Source organism: Ruditapes philippinarum, unplaced genomic scaffold, assembly GCF_026571515.1.
Source record: "Ruditapes philippinarum isolate M1 unplaced genomic scaffold, ASM2657151v2 ctg7424_1_1_1_1, whole genome shotgun sequence".
Classification (NCBI taxonomy): domain Eukaryota; kingdom Metazoa; phylum Mollusca; class Bivalvia; order Venerida; family Veneridae; genus Ruditapes; species Ruditapes philippinarum.
In genome coordinates, this window is record NW_026855832.1 from 30,474 (window position 1) to 48,262 (window position 17,789).

The 17,789-nt window shown below is 32.6% G+C and overlaps 1 protein-coding gene across 2 annotated transcripts; it reads right to left on the reverse strand.

Moving 5' to 3' along the window:
• Window positions 1–9,145: 9,145 nt before the first annotated feature.
• On the reverse strand, window positions 9,146–16,330 carry LOC132744532 (uncharacterized). Of its 2 annotated transcripts, none has more exons than XR_009627709.1 (2): window positions 12,266–12,655; window positions 9,146–9,815 (listed from the first exon to the last, which is right to left on the reverse strand). XR_009627709.1 is itself a non-coding variant. In XM_060733281.1 (2 exons), the coding sequence occupies exons 1-2, from the start codon at window positions 15,537–15,539 to the stop codon at window positions 9,754–9,756; spliced, it is 849 nt and encodes a 282-aa protein (XP_060589264.1). In that variant the 5' UTR covers window positions 15,540–16,330; the 3' UTR covers window positions 9,146–9,753. The 2 variants fall into 2 exon arrangements, 1 of the variants encoding a protein (XP_060589264.1); XM_060733281.1 differs by lacking the exon at window positions 12,266–12,655 and adding an exon at window positions 14,753–16,330.
• Window positions 16,331–17,789: the final 1,459 nt, after the last annotated feature.

The following is a 17,789-nucleotide window of genomic DNA, read 5'->3' on the forward strand; positions in this document are numbered from 1 at the left end:
TCTAAGTCAATTTTTGACCTTAAAGTGTGACCTTCACCTTAAGCCAGCAAAAGAGTGACATAAGTTCCGCAGATCCCCTAGATGAGATGAACATTAGAGCCAAGATTGAAGAAAATCTTTTAATTAGTGTAGGACTTACAGAGCGGGCATGACATACTGTGTAATATTAGATTGTTTGATATTTGACCTTCAATTGTGACCTTGACCTTGAGCTGACACATGGGCAACATAGATTATGCACATCCCCTTGTTATGGTGAATATTTGAGCCAAGTTTGAAGAAAATCTTTCAATTAGTGTAGGAATTACAGAGCGGACACAACATACTGTGTAATATTTGTTTGTTTGATATTTGACCTTCAATTGTGACCTTGACCTTGAGCTGGCACTTAGGCAACATAGATTCTGCACATCCCCTTGTTGAGGTGAACATTTGAGCCAAGTTTGAAGAAAATCTTTCAAGTAGAGTATGACTTACAGAGCGGACACGACATACTGTGTACTATTTAATTGTTTGATATTTGATCTTCAATTGTGACCTTGACATTGAGCTGACACATGGGCAACATAGGTTCTGCACATCCCCTGGTTGAGGTGAACATTTGAGTCAAGTTTGAAGAAAATCTTTCAAGTAGTGTAGGACTTACAGAGCGGACACAACATACTGTGTAATATTTAATGGTGTTTGATATTTGACCTTCAATTGTGACCTTGACCTTGAACTGAAACATGGGCAATATGGGTTCAGAACATCCCCTTGTTAAGGTGAACATTTGAGCCAAGTTTGAAGAAAATCCTTCAATTGGTACAGCGGACACGAAAATGGAGACTGACCGACGGACGGACCGAAAGCGAATCCATTATAGCCCCCCCCCACATTTTGTTGTTGGGGTATAATAAAGATGCTTTAATGAAACTTTATGGCTGAAGTGATTACAGGTTTGAAACCTATGTGAATACTGATGTCTGAAAATAACAAAGGGCAATAACTGAAAAATAATGCAGGGTAGTTGAAAAATAATGCAGGGTATCATGAAGTTTCATGTTGATACCTTAAAGGCTTTTTGAATTATGCTCTGGACAAAAATTCATTTTCAAAATAACAACGGGCAATAACTCAAAAATTATGCAGTGTAGAGTTATCATTCTTGTGCACTGCACTCTTCCTCAATGAGATCCATCCACCTATGAAGTTTCAAGTTGATACCTCAAATACTATTTGAGATAAGCTTCGGACAAAATAGTATGAAAAAGAACAAAGGGCAATAATTAAAAAATAATATAGCGAAGAGTTATCATTCTTGTGCACAGCATTCCTCCTCAATAAGATCTATCCACTTATATGACATTTCATGTTGATATCTCAAATACTTTTTGAGTTATGATCCACTCAGGTGAAAATCAAGTATGAAAAAATTAACAAAGGGCAATTACTCAAAAATTATGAAAGGTAGAGTTGTAATTCTTGTGCATTGCACACCTCCTGAGTTAGATCTATGCACCTATGAAGTTTCATGTTGAAAAATATTAAAGGGCAATAAATATTATTTTATATTATTCATTTTTTTATTTCTATTTTTACAACTTCATTTCTAAACATCTGCTTGATTTCTTAGTTTCCTTCAATAAATGGTCACAACCCCCATTATTTTTTATTTTTATTATTTATTATTTTTTATATATTTTTCTTTTTTATTTCTCATTATCATTTCAATTAATTTTTTCTCTTTTTTCATTTCTTTTTTTTTTTAATTTTCATTTTTTTAATCATCAAATGTAAGGGAAAGTTAGAAGCACACTAGAGTTCAGGCCTGATAGACACATTCAATTTGTCTATAAAGTTTGTGTTTTAAACACAGTCTGAAACATATGCTTGTCTTCTAAGTTTCCTACATTAAATGCCAACAGTCCCCCTATTCTTTTTTTATTTTTGATCTTTTAAATTATTATTTTTTTATATTTTTACATTTTATTCCTCATTATTACTTCATTTGCCTTAATTTTCTATTTCAATTTTAACTCTTGTTTCCCCATTATCTATTATAATTCAAGAAAAAAAAAGATGCAACTGCATGTACGAGACTTATTATGTCTGTTATCAAAAGAAACAAAGTATCATTTGAGGTGCAGGTGGCCATTTGAGTTGCTTTTAAATTACCATCTGAACTAAATTCTACCATTGTTAAATGTTTCTGTAATTGTACAGATGAGAATGAAACACAAAATATTCAGAGGGAGAAAATAGGCGTAAAGTTATTGAATATTATAAAGAAATTTTGCTTTGTGTGTGAAAAATCACAAGACAAGAAGGGAAATTGTTACCCGTTTTGACAGCAAAGGCAAGCAAATTGTGCAAGAAACTCACAAAATATTTGGAGATAAAATTCAAATTTTTTCTCGGAAATAAAAAAAACATATTGTTTGTGGCTCACAAATATCTGTCAGTGACATGTGTAGTATACTTTCATATGAATAAAGCTTGAATAAAATCAGATAATTCTTAATTTAAAATTTCCATTTCGGTTTTGTATCCTTATCAATTTCGAGGTATTTTGTTCACCATAAACCTCTTGTTAAACACTGATGCAAATGATTTAGACTTTATGACTTTATCTGGAACATATTCTATATTTTTTTCTATGAATTTGTCAATAAGTAGATTACGATATCTGGATAATAATTGTAGAAAAGCGGCTATTATGAACGCAATGAAATAGCATACTTGATTCTTTTTTAATTTAAGGATCTTTAATAAAATCTAAGTCTTCCTACACAATGTCTTGCAGCAGTTCTGATTTTTTTTGTCTCTCCGAACCCTACATGACTTGTGTTTTCTTTACCATCTTCAATGACCCAGCTTCTTAAGGTGCTAAACTATTTAGATATGGTGCAATGCTTGTAAAGGAATCTCTAAAAGTGTGTTTTGTCATTTAGATATGGTGCAGTGCTTGTAAAGCAGCCTAAATAAAGTGCTTTACAATTATGCTATGTCGCAATTTTGTAAAGCAGCCACTAAAAAGTGCTTTGTCATTATGCTTCGATGCATTTTTGTAAAGTGTTTGCCATTATGCTATGGTGCAATTTTGTAAAGCAAACTGCTATCTTTTCTTTATTTCTTTCTTTAAGTAAGATTATTTTAAGACGTTTTTTTAACTTGCCCACAACTGTTTTTCGTTCTATTCCTAGATGCCAGGCACTTTAAGCATTTTTATTTGACTTGCTCCTTTTCTAGTAAGCGAGCCTTTTGAGGTATGAATTACAAATTCATGGGTCTGACAGTCTGACATGTTTATATTCCACTCCTAGACAGTCTGATTTATTTGTGCACTTTGCTCTGAATAATTTGGTAATGGACATCGCTAAAAAAAGCATTTTCATTGATTAAAATGATATTCATCCGCGTAATTTGTGATTGTGCATTTAGTGACAATTCTATAAGCCAATGCAACTTCTAAAATTTGAATGCATTGTAATTTGTTTTAACTAAATAAAAATATTCCTTTCTTTTACATCGCTATTTTTAAGCTGTTTTGAGAACTACTTGTTGTCAGGTTCGTCATGAAATCTCTGTGCCAGAGATTGAATGTCAGCATTGTATTTACTGATCTGCGATCAGAAAATACAACAAGAAGGCCATGATGGCCCTGAAGTCGCTCTCCTGTATATAGGCCCCAGGGTCGGACAAGTTTAAACCTCCGAGTTTTTTTGTTTTTTTTTTAACAAACTTGGTAGACACCCATTAGAAGATGTTTCATGCTAAACATCTAAGGTCTAACACGTTGAGTTTTTAAAAAAAGATTTTTAAGTTTTAACTATTCACATATAATTAAAAGCAATAAAACCCCTAGGGCGGGTCCAGTTTTGACCCCAGGGCTTTTATTTGAACAAACTTTGAAGACATTCACTAGAAGATGTTTTATGTTTGATATCTAAACTCTAGCTATTTGGTTTTTTTCAAAGAAGATTTTTTAAGTTTTTGCTATACACATAAATAAAATCAATGACCCCTGGGGCGAGGCCAATTTCGACCCCAGAGCTTTTATTTGGACAAACTTTGTAGACACTCACTAGAAGATGTTTCATGCTTAGTATCTAAACTCTAGCTATTTGGGTTTCTTCAAAGAAGATTTTTTTTAAGTTTTTGAAATACACATATAAGGAAAATAAATGACCCCTGGGGTGGGGCCAATTTTGACCCCAGGGCTCTTATTTAAACAAGTTTGGTAGACACCCATTAGAACATCGGTCATTCTAAATATCCAAGCTCTAGCTCTTTGGGTTCTTTAAAAGGAGATTTTATAAGTTTTTACTATATGCATATAGGGAAAATCAATGACCCCAGGGGCCGGGCCAATTTTGACCCCAGGGCTTTTATTTGAACAAACTTGGTAGACATCCATTAGAAGAAATTTCATGCTTCATATCTTAGCTTTATCTCTTTGGGTTCTTTAAAAGGAGATTTTATAAGTTTTTACCTTGGGTTTGGGTTCTTTAAAAGAAGATTTTTTTAAGATTTTACTATATGCATATAGGGAAAATCAATGACCCCCGGGGCGGGGCTAATTTTGACCCCAGGGCTTTTATTTGAACAAACTTGATAGACACTTACCAGAAGATGTTTTATGCCAAATATCTAAGCTCTACATCTTTGGGTTTTTTAACAGAAGATATTTTAAGTTTTTTCTATTGGTTGCCATGGCAGAGTTCTGCATGGAATTAAATTCTTTGAACACTTTTTAGAGCCTGTTACAGTTACTTTCTGTAACACCACATCTGTTACACTTATTGACTGTAACACCACATCTGTTACAGTTACTTACTGTAACACCACATCTGTTACATTTACTGGCGTTAACACCGCATTTGTTACAGTTACTTGACTGTTACACCACATCTGTAACAGTTACTGGCTGTAACACTGCATCAGTTACAGTTACTGGTGGTAACACCGCATCTGTTACAGTTACTAGCTGTAACACCACATCTGTGACAGTAACAGAAAAAAAAAGTAAAATCATGCAGTTATACATGAAGGTTGAGAAAACATTGTCATCACATATGTGAACCTATAATAAATGACAATCTTTTCATTCATTTTGAAACAAACAATATTTTTACCACATGACATATTTTGTATTCAATAGAACATGTAATTCAAATGGCAATTTTGCCATGTTTTTAAAACTTTATGATGCTGTTACACATTTTTCCAGTCAAGATCATTGGTTCCATTACTTAAATCAAATTGTACAATTTAATGTCACATAAGCTAACACTGGAGAGCATGGGAGATTTAGTATCCCTCAAATATAGAAACAAAAAAACCCTTAAGTTGGCAATTTGTTACCTCTCCAATTTTAATTACACTGCTTTCAAAAGATTTCCCCTTTTCCTTTTTTTATGTCATGTCATAAAATTCTGATAATAAATGAGCCGCGTCACGACAAAACCAACATAGTGAGTTTGCGACCAGCATGGATCCAGACCAGCCTGAGCATCCGCACAGTCTGATCAGGATCCATGCTGTTCGCTATCAGTTTCTCTACTTGTTATAGGGTTTGTAAGCAAACAGCATGGATCCTGATCAGACTGCGCGGATGCAAACCCATTATGTTGGTTTTGTCATGACGCGGCTCAAAGAATCTTACATTCACTGTCATCTCATAGAAACTTACATCATAACTTGTCCAAGAAGTATTATATTGTCACAGGCTCACTTTAATACTTTTTGGTAGACTTGTTTTATTTAAGTTTCTACAAGATGGCAACTCAATTTATGACATTTTTAAGACAGCAATAAAAAGGCAAGTAGAAATTCAGGCTCCTAATCTGACATGCTGGAATACATCCTAGAGACAAAGATGATAGTTTTGTTAATGAGGGTAAGTATGGGGAGGGTATGCAAGAGCTAGCAATGTCAAGCATCAATTCTAACATGCATTAACAACTTCAGTATTCCTACATTACTATAGTATCCAGGATAAACTTTGGTTGCTAGGGGAGCTACATAAACAATTCCAGCCATTGATTCTGTAGGTTAATCTGTGTCATATGGACATCGTCAGTAGGTACATTCTCATAACCACCGGCTAACCTAGTATCCTAAAATAATACTCTACTTAATCAATACTTTAGTTTACAAGAAAACAATTATCAACCAATTATTAACCAATTATAAACCAATTATTAACCAATTATCAACCAATAATTAACCAATTACAAATGTACAAATGCAATTACGATGGGTGACCCAGAATTACGTGGACTTTTGCTATAATTTTTTTATTTTTTAATGCATTTTTAGCAAATTTGTACACAATACCTTTAACATATCCTTAATGAATATGTCCATTATTTTGAAATTTCTAACATTGCTTCTTTATATTTTACGTCGCTATAGTAACGCAGTATGCGCAGGGCGGGGCAGTCAAATATTTTGTATTAATAAGTTGTCTTTAATTTCGTATATCTTGCGTATTTATACGTAAAAAATGGCGCGACGTCGTAAGCATATGCAGTGGCGTCATATAAACGTTTGTTTGAAATTTTGACGTCATAGCTGTTTCCGTTATTGTTTACCAGCGGACAACTGACAACCGTTGCTATTTGATATTTAACAAAAAATGACGTCCACGGATTACGCGGAGCATCGGACTATCATCAAGTTTTGTGTTTATCTTGGGAAGACGCCAACACAGACGCAGGAAATGTTAGAGACTGCAAAAGTGAGACCTCCTGTTTGTCGATCACTCGTTTTCAAGTGGCATAAGCGTTTTCGAGACGGCCGGGAGGACATTGAACACGACAAGGGTCGCGGGAGAAAGTCAACGTTGACTGTGTCGTCAGTTAAGGAAGTCAAGGACGTCATAGATCGGGACAGGCGTTACACTGTAAATTTTGTGTTTAAAAAAATGATTTTTAAAGATTAAGCTAATCACAATTTATTATTTTAAACGCAATTTATCCGCTTCAGTTTTTAAGAAAGTGAACTCAAACTTCCATAGTAAGCAGTGCATGATAATGACTTAGTTATTTCCCTTGTTAACGCACACTGTCTTTGCGTACAAAATAAACTCCACAATAATAATAATAATAATAATAATAATAATAATAATAATAATAATAATAAAAAGAGTAATCTAATAATAATAATATAAATAATAATGATAATAATAATAATACGGCGTCAGCATTATCACAATCATCTTTAACACTATTATCGTAACAAAGGTTAATAGTATGCTTTATTATTATTATTATTATTATTATTATCAGTGGTGGCTGATTTCGACAAGGAGTGGTACAGGGCGGTGTACGACCAGTGGATGTATCGACACCAAAGGTGTATTGAGTAAGGCGGCGACTATGTTGATAATAACTGACATTCGACGCCACGCATTTATTAACAATTAGCGACGCCACCGAAATGACGTCGTAACGTCGGAATGGGCTGCCCCGCACCCGCTACCCCTTGTCTCATTACCCAGCCCACAGACACTGATCCAGTTGCCGGACAATTTTGAATTTTTTTGTACTCATGCAATAAAGTTGCATTTTGTTCATGTTAATTTTGTTTGTTTTTATTTTCAGTCGTTTTTGAGTTACAGCAAAAGTCCACGTAATTCTGGGACACCCCACGTATAAACCATTATTAACCAATTTTAAACCAATTATCAACCAATTTTTAACCAATAATTACTCAATTATCATGAAATCAATCAATAATCTGCCAAACTTATGGAATGATTTTGACAGGTTTTTAATTTCAAAATCAATGAAATTGAAGGGATTTCAATATTTAAATATAAAAATTACGAATTATGAACAGTATAGAGCCTGGTCAGACTGCACACTGGCTCTATACTGGTGACAGGGGTTCGACAATTTGGGTTACAGCCGGGTAACATATCTTTAATTTGATAGAGCAAAAAAATAAAATCAAGCTTTAACAGCTTTCAGTTAACTTAATGTTTGTTATTTATTACAAATGTCAATTAAAACATACAGCCAAATTTGATATTTTAAAATCACTAGCTCATTAATCAAATGTCTATAAACAAAATCCAGTTATTTATTTTACATGTATTATAGTTTATCATTAAACAGTTTTATGTTTTAATAAAATAATAAGTTATGATAAAACAAAATACAAAATTGAGTCGCGTCACGACAAAACCAACATAATGGTTTTGCGACCAGCATGGATCAAGTCCAGCCTGCGCATCCGTGCAGTCTGATCAGGTTCCATGCTGTTCGTTATCAGTTTCTCTACTTGTTATAGGGTCTGAAAGTGAAAAGCATGGATCCTGATCAGATTGCGCGGATGCGCAGGCTGGTCTTGATCCATGCTGGTCGCAAACTCATTAAGTTGATTTTGTCGTGACGCGGCTCAAAACAAACCTCACTCTTGCCACCCGACCAAATGTTGACATTTTCTAACTCTGCTACTATCTCATCACAAAACCAAGGATAACACAAAAACGGGCAAAAAAGCTCTTATTCACTGCGAAGTCCGAATAGGGAACACCGGGTATACGGGAAGTCCGTATATGCATGTACGTATATTTGTTCGTACTTTTGAAGTATACGGAGAATAAAATCCCGTATACGGACTATATTAAGGTTGTTATCTCTAGTTTACTATAAATATACCAAGGATATACGGGACCGTATTTTCTACATATACAGAGGATATACGGACTCGTATTTTCTACGTATACAGAGGATATACGGAACCGTATATTCTACATATACAGAGGATATACGGACTCGTATTTTCCACATATACAGATGATATACGGAATCGTATTTTCTACATATACAGAAAATATACGGAATCGTATTTTCTACATATACAGGAGATATACGGAATCGTATTTTCAATATATACAGGGGATATACGGAATTGCGTTTTTTAGTTGTCCACAGGGAATACAGAACTGTATTTTCTTGATAAAAGAAGATACAGATAAAATCAAAAGCATGCATTTACATATAAGTGACACGTATACATGACCGAAATGCAGACTTGTACAATAGAACATGTTTTATTACAAATTTTGAATGGGAACTGTAAAGTCATATGCTTAAGAACTTTATCTTGACAATTGGAGTATTTCAAATAATAAAGTAAAAACCAAATCGAGTCACTCTTAAATATTTATTATTTCATAAACATATATTCAATATGTATACATATATTAAACAAAATAAACATGTCTTCGCTACAACAGTCATATATTGTTGCAAGCCTTATTCCAGAGGGACAAATTAATGTAGCGTTGCAACGGAACGGCGATATACCGGTATGATGCGATACAGAGTCATGAAATACGTATCACAGTGGAGAAAATCCGCACTGCGATATTTTCTTTAGAGATCGAGTTATACATGTACATGTTTCGATATTTTCAAGCCGTAACCTTTATGAATTGCATGTTGTTTTAATCTAGAACAAACTATACCAACTTGAAGTTCGATTCTATTTATCTCAACAATGATTTTTATGAGCCACTTGTATTACACCCATAAAATATTTTGAAGATATTCATATCATTTGTTCGTGTTAACATTCATATATTATTTTAGGAAAATGAGTCCATAGCACAAATTGATTATTACAGAAAGTATAATTAATAATAATTAAAACTAAAAATCCGCATTCACAGAAATTCGTCATTCAAACACAGTTCTTAAAAGCACTTAAATATATCAATCATCTATAGGAATGTTACGTAGACCAGTGTGACGGTGTCTATTTCGTGACGTTGGAAATGTTATCTCCAGATATTACAATCTTCTTCGGCATGTGTGTATCTGAAAAAGAGAATTTAAAATCCTGTTTAAATAGTGTCATGAAATAGTTATCACAACTTTCAAAAAGACTATACACAAGCATTTTTTATGCGTATACATTTATACATTTTTTTCTAACGCAAATTTCAAAATTATTTTATATTATTAGGATAAAGATGTCATTTATTAGCAACCATTACACAGGATTTGAATGAAATGATTAATCTATGACGGATGATAAGTTATATGTGTTTGTTCTAAAACCTTTACGAATATATTTATTTCACACCTGTAATATAAATGATAATGGTATCTTTGTTCTATGTAAAGAATGTTTTATTGATTTAAAATATATTAATACAAAATAACATTGTATTGGGAAAAAGTGCTGACATAATCTTTTTGATCGTTTTACGATGTAAATTAGCGCCGTAAGTAGGAGTCAATTCGTTTGAAAAAAGGCTTAAAAAGAACAGATATTTTTACTCAGATGTAGATCCGTGTTTGCACAATGATATCCAGTGAAGTAAAAGACGGAATACCCAGCTATACTTCTCATTTATATTAAAACGTTAATCTTAACAAATTTGCATTATTATTTGTTTCAATTTCAATTGTTTCAAAAACTATCTCAGCAACGAATAAATACCTTCAATATACAATAGTGTAGATTAATATTTTTTATTGCTAAGACCGTTTAACTAGGTAAGTTGACAATATAATCTCTTACAGTGTGTCATCTCTAAAATGAAATGTGATAATTCTCACGAAATATAAATCAAAATATCCTCCCTTGCCTATAGCATTAATCTGATAGTATGAAATCAAATTCAGATAATAAAACAAACGTATCATATGTGACAATTGCATAAAATAACATAGGAAATATTTTAGTTAATACATGCGAATGCGACTATTACGTGCGCACGTGAAATATTTACGTATCAACGCAATATGTTTCACGTGCGCACAAGTACTGTGCGTTTAGTATGATAATTAAGTGACGAGGTGGTCAAGTCCACTATCCAGGTGTAAAACAGCTATCATATTGTGTTTATTATCTTCAAACAGGCTAGCTATATAAATTAAATTATCAACAAATTTACCAACTCTCAGCGTAATGCAGTAGGTAAGGTTGTGGTAAATATCAATGCAAGACAACTAGGCTCGAATTGCACCTTTTCCCCAAAAATATTGCTTTATAATTATCAATCAGGTAGGAAAGTTTTGTATCATTTATTGAAAAGATTATAAATGCTGTGATATTTTCTATTAACTTCTCATTTTGTTTTAAATGTAGCTATATTTAGCCCTATTTAGCAAGTTGGTGCAAACTTATACCAATGCATGATACTGTACACAGACTGTTTCAACTATAGTTAAGTTTGCACGAAATACTATTGCACTGCAAAAGTACTATGACTACTACATATCAATAACATATATAAAAGTGATTAAACTGTAAAGAAAGAAGACCTTTTCGAAAACCTAGCTTTACACCGTTTTCCGGTACGTTACGGATTTAGCTCTGGGGAATTACACCAAATGAAATACATAACACAGTTACATGATATTTCTATTTTTCTAGTATTATTATACCGTTTAAGGTAAAAAAATATGTTTTTGAAAATTATCAATTATATTCATTTAATATCCTCTCAAATTTTTCAAAAAAAATAAATTGTTTATGATGAAAAACAATAAAATTTAAACAGACGTAGTGGAATCTTCCATAATAAATAAGGTTATTTTCTGCGTAAACTTGTGTATTTACTTTATTTTTTGTATGGAATTATTCATACAATGATATTTAATTATTTTCTTATAAAGAAATAACAGTTTTATTTCAATTTAATTTTAAAAAAATTAAAAAAGGCCGAAAACATCGAGTTCGCTATTACAATCCATTAGGTGAATTCCCCAGAGCTATGTACAGAAAGTACCGGAAAACGGCGTTTAGCTAGGTTTTTGAATTCTTGAATATTTTTTGATACAGTAATATGTTTAAGAAAAGAAAACAAATTTAATAAAATAAAGTCGCATGCACATTGCATCTATGTCAAACCATTGTGTGTGTTCGATTTAATTCTTATATTTTATATATTTGATTTTTGCATATTAAAAGCAAGACTTGTATGGTTTAGCATTTTCAAATGCGCGGCAAAATGCTTATATCATATATGCCTTAATTGACATCATTTTATGAAGTGTGACATCATTCCGCCTAAGAATTGATTCTAACAAGATATAAAAGAGAACCAATGTATGTATAACTAACCACATTTATTCTTGTCAAAATAAATGCGTGTAATTAAGGAAATTTGACTTTGCCTTGAGAAAGAATTAAACACATGATGTCAGTACATAGTGGAACATATATGAGTCTGGGTAACTCTTCTTTACAGACAGTATGTCCGTGTAATTGTCTTATTCTATTCACAAAACACAACAATATATATACGTGAACTTACATCTATATAACTTGCTACCATACTTTGCTTCATCTACAATTGCTGTAAAGAGGGCACAGCTGCATTTCTAGAAGATTTAACTGTACTGAAAAATCGTAATATAACTTCAGCATAAAATGATAAAGAGCACATTGAACATATTTCATAAGTGATCACATATGCGAAAGTGTTAATACTGTAGGAACGTGTTCACTTTTATGTGCATGTGTAGTTATGTATTTTGTGTGTTCGTGCGTGAGAGTATTACCATATTGCTTTATGTGAAATATAAGTCAAAATATAGAATGTCGAAAAATGTGTGATGAACAAAGGCTCAATATAGTTTTTCAAGCGTTTAAATTCATGTATAATGAAATATTAAATAACTGTTTCCTCAAACAGACGCGTGTTTGTGACTGACCCATGCGATATCACCTAATGCGTAATGTTTATCTTAAAAACTAAACAAAGAGTTTTAATTATAATAAGAAAAAAATATTTAAATTTTAATTTGTCCAAAAGAAAATCCATTGTAAATGTCGAAAACTCAGTTCATGTATATACAATTTCAAATCTGGGTAATCCTGAATAGCGTAGATAAATAAATTTCGATGAATTGGTATGTCAAACATTTGGCTATCCCAAAATGCTGACATCGTATCTTTACAAACTATTAAACAAAGAATAATTGATATATATAAACAATCATGGGATGCTGAAATTAGAACTTCAAATAGATTACAGTCATAAAGCTGGTATAAGAAAGAATTAAAAGTAGAACGATATTTAGATGTAATACCTAATAGTAAATTTAAAATAGCACTGACAAGATTCCGACTATCATCTCATGATTTAATGATTGAAAAAGGTAGACATTTAAATATTCCCAGAAATTAAAGAATATGTTCAAATTGTAATATGAATGTTATAGAAAACGAGTACCACTTTCTTTTAGTATGCCCAAATATACTAACTTAAGAAAAACCTACTTTAATCCATATTTTTGCCATTGGCCTACTAAGCAAAAATTTATCTCACTTATGAATTTAGACTCTGTTAAAAGTAGTTTGGATGTCAGCAAATTTGTATACAAAGCTTTCCATATGCAATAATTCTTCTTTATTCCAAAACGAATTTCATTATCATAACCTGATGTTCACTGCTTTGTTTTCTTTTTATCTTTTGTAAGTATTTTAAGTTAATGTAAACACAATGAAATGGATCTCCATATTTGAATTGTTTTACAAAAATGTATTCAATAAACATAAATGTTGCTCGTAACAAGAAAAAAAAATTCTTTGTAATATGTTTTACTATAGAAATAACACAACAGATAAATGGTAATAATGATGAAAAATATTGTTAAGAAAATACTTTACAATTAATTATGTTCACTCTGTTAAAAAATAATAATTTAGGATTAATTTGTATAAATCATTTGTATATAATTCTCTGTTAACCATGTACTTGCCCTTATATGTTTGTATTATATATTGAAATGGCTATAAGTGTTGTAACATTTAATGCTGAATAAATATTATGTTATGTTATGTTAAATAACCAAAAATATCGAATGAAAACCAAGAGTGTCTGTCCTGAATAGCGAGTAAACTCGATCTTGCTAATTACTATTAATGCTAAAACAATACAAACAAAACCGTTTTAAAACTTCTGGTTCGTTGCGATATTTTATATTCACGAGTTTTAAAATTATTTCACCGACAACAGGCTCCTGATCTAAGCTTCGTATCAATGTAAAAATAAACATATGAGCCGCGTCACGACAAAACCGACACAATGGGCTTGCGACCAGCATGGATCAAGACCAGCCTGCGCATCCGCGTAGTCTGATCAGGATCCATGCTGTTCGCTTACAAACTCTATAACAAGTAGAGAAACCGATAGCGAACAGCGTGGATTCTGATCAGACTGCGCGGATGCGCAGGCTGGTCTGGATCCATGCTGGTCGCAAACCCATTATGTTGGTTTTGTCGTGACGCGGCTCATATACTCTTTATTTCCGCTTTTCAGCGATTACAACATATACAACATGAAATATATATACAAGCATATGATACATGATTATGACAAATGTACATTTATATATTATTAAAGAGACATAACAATTAAGTTCAAGTTAAATGGTTTTATATACATGTATAAGCTTCTATATGATTATATTTCTATATGATTATATTAGCATTATATCAAAGGTTATCTTAGAGCAATAAGTATTTAAGCGTAACAATAAAAACACATTTATATAATTGTTTTATACATATTTCATATTTAAATTTCATTTGAGTTATCATACTGATAATGCAATGTAATTATATATGGTTAAAATGCCTCAGTATTCAACCTAGTATCACACATCTTACCGAAACGAAATATAAGCGATGTAAATTAGGCAATACCGCTTAAATATTTTCTGTCATTTGAAGTCCTTGTTTTTATTTAGATAAAACGTTTAGTTATTAAAAACTAAACAATCGTATATAAACTTACAAGCACTTTGTATGAAGTCTTTTTGGAGAAATTCAACTATGTCATATATATCCAAGGCACGAGGATTTAAGATAGTTCTTAAAAACGTCTCGCTGTTACATCCTTTCAGGAAGTTACTGAGTTCACAACTATATTGTTTTTCAACACTATTAAGGAAAGTTGTTCGAGTCTTTTTAAGTGAAATACATTTTGATATTACATGGAGATTTAGGTCACTTGTTTGAGAACCACATTTCTTGCATGTTTTTACACCACTTTGTTTTGCCTCAACAAGGACTTTAGCAGTACATAATGCGTGTTTTATTGAGTTTAGAGAGTCGGAATTTCTCCATAGTATTGATGGGCTTATATCGGTATGTAAAGTTTTAAAGCGTACAAAATCATCATCGCTATTCATTCTTTCTGACCAATGCTGTGTATGATATTTGCGTATAGCGTTAAAAACTGTTCGTTTCCATTGTAACTTGTCAAGAAAGATTGCTGTTTGTAAGTAGGATTCAACAATATGGAAAAGGTTATATTTTCTTAGAATTCTACAGACGTCAGGTATATATCCGCTTTGTCCGCTAAACTGTCTGTTTGCATATAGGTGTAATCTGAAATTAAATTTTTTTCTTGTCAATAAATTTGAAGGCATTGTGCACAGTTTCTGCAGGAAATTAAGCTTTCGTTTGTCAATTTCTGCTATAGCAGGTAACCATCCCAGCATGCTTAGAGCCATATCAGTTCGAGTTCTTCTAGGAAAGTGTTGAATGCATTTGGCAGCTAACCGGAATAATCTTTCCATCTTAAGGATATCAGTGTCTGTCAAATCATTCTATAATTCCGCTCCGTAAAAGGCAGTTGGAAATGTAACTTTTTTCACTAAAGAGGCCAAAACTAAGGGATTCACGTCGCCAGGAGTCTCGTCGATAGATAGAATAGAAAATAGAGATGAGCGGCCTTTTCGGATACGCGCTTCTACAGCACTTGAACATTTTTGCGAATTGTGTAATTCAATGCCGGCGTGGGTAACCGAGTCCACCGGACGTAGGGAAGCACTTCCGAAATTAATATTTATATCTTTAAACGCATGTCTGCCAGAATTACCAAAGTGCATTAATTTGCATTTACTGTCATTGAATTCATATCCCCATCTGAATGCATATTTGTTCGCTATATTCAACTGGTGTTCAAGAGATTTAATGTTTGGCGACAGAATAACGATATCGTCCGCTAGCGTTGGGTTACCACTTCTTATGGATTCAATAACCGTTCCATGACCACTTAGCTGTAATGACTGAAGAAGTTCGTCTATAAAAAGGAGATACAGCCATGTTGATAAAATTCCTCCTTGACGAATACTTTGTTGTATTTTAAAGCTTTCAGACAAGATTCCGTTGACTAAGATGTGTCCGGTTAAGCCAGTGTAACTATTTATGAGCATTCTTAAAAATATTCCATGAATTCCAAAGTTTTTCAATTTTATGAATAGCCCATTATGTCTAACATTATCAAAGGCACCAGCTGTGTCAAGAAACATAGCAAAAGTATTCGAATTTAGTTCACACTGATGAGCAATCGTTTCTTGAAGATTAAATGAAACCGTTAAGGGACCAAAGTATTTTTGGTAAGCATTTTGCTGCTCGTTTGGAAAATTCTTTCTATTGGCTTGGGTCCATACATCTAATCGTTCGTGCAGTATCTTTTCAAATGTTTTGTATACTACGGGTAAAAGGCTAATTGGTCTATAGCTTTTTGGCGCATCTTTCGGTTTTCCATCTTTGTATATAGGAATAACTATACCAATTTTACAGTAACAAGGTATATATGATGTTTGAATCATAGCAGAAAACAGTTTTTGAAGATATTTATTTAAAACATCACCACCGAATAGTAAATGCTCGTTTACGACTTTGTCAATACCCGGTGCTTTGCGCTTTTTAAGCGACTTCATGGCACTTTCGATTTCAGATAATTTCACCGCTTCAGATAAAATTTCATCGTCTTTATAGTCATCTGATTCTAAGAACTTTTTCACTTCAATGTCTAATTGATCTAAGAATTTTGAGTCAAATTTTTCATTATTTTTTGGCGAAAATACCTGTCCAAAATAATTCCTGAAAATTTCAGCAATTTCATATGGGTCACGCGTGAGAATGTCATTGTCTTTTAGATCTGTTACGTCTGAAGCTGATTTGCCATTTTTTCTGCGAAATAAGCTCAAGAAAAGGCGCATGTCACATTCTGCCGTTGTATTGAGTTCTTCATAATATTTATCACGAAACATATGTATTTCCTCTTTTTGTGTATTTATAAAATGTCGCTTTGCAGATTTATACAGAATATAATTATTATCAGTCTGATCACGTGATCTCCCATTTAAAATCCATTGTCTTCTTGCATTTCTTTGTTCAATATGGGCAGAATTTAGTTTTGGCGACCAGTAGGGCTTTGCATGCTCATTATAAGTGCTTTTTGGTAAGGCGTTTTTTGAGGCACATTGAATTGCTGACACTATATGAGAATACAGAATTTCGATGCCATGAGGACTAGGAACAAAATCACTTAAATCAAATTCTAATAATTTTGTTTCTAGATAATATGAGTACATTTGAAGATCATTGTCTGTACATTTATTCCATGCTATATGATCAGTTTTCGAGATATACGCCATGATAGATCCACTTATCACAGTGCATATCGGTTGATGATCCGAAACTGAGCAACAATCGTCATCTATAATGTTACATTTAGTAATTAAGTCATTTCTCGATTTAGAAATCATAACCCCGTCTAGCATTTTACGTGTTGGCTTAAAGGTATAATCTAGTCCATTCGTTCGTGTTACTCTCAAATTGTTTTGATTAAGGAACTGTATCAGAGCTGTTGTCCTTTTGTCAAAAGATTCTGTAAAATGTAAATTTACGTTCCAATCAGCACAACAAAGAACGGTTCCCAAGGGTGAGTAGGTATCGTAAAGACTCTGTAAGTTGTCTAAGCATTCTTTGTATTCTTCCTCGGTATAATTCACAGATGGCATATAAATGCTGAAGAT

What these genes read in the sequence shown, in the direction of transcription:
- LOC132744532 (XM_060733281.1), bottom strand. Translation starts at nt 15,539, where the DNA reads ATGGAAAGATTATTCCGGTTAGCTGCCAAATGCATTCAACACTTTCCT. An exon ending in AGACTTCATACAAAGTGCTT is followed by an intron (nt 9,816 to 14,752) that starts GTAAGTTTATAT and finishes TCTCTTTTTCAG; the next exon opens with ATACACACATGCCGAAGAAG.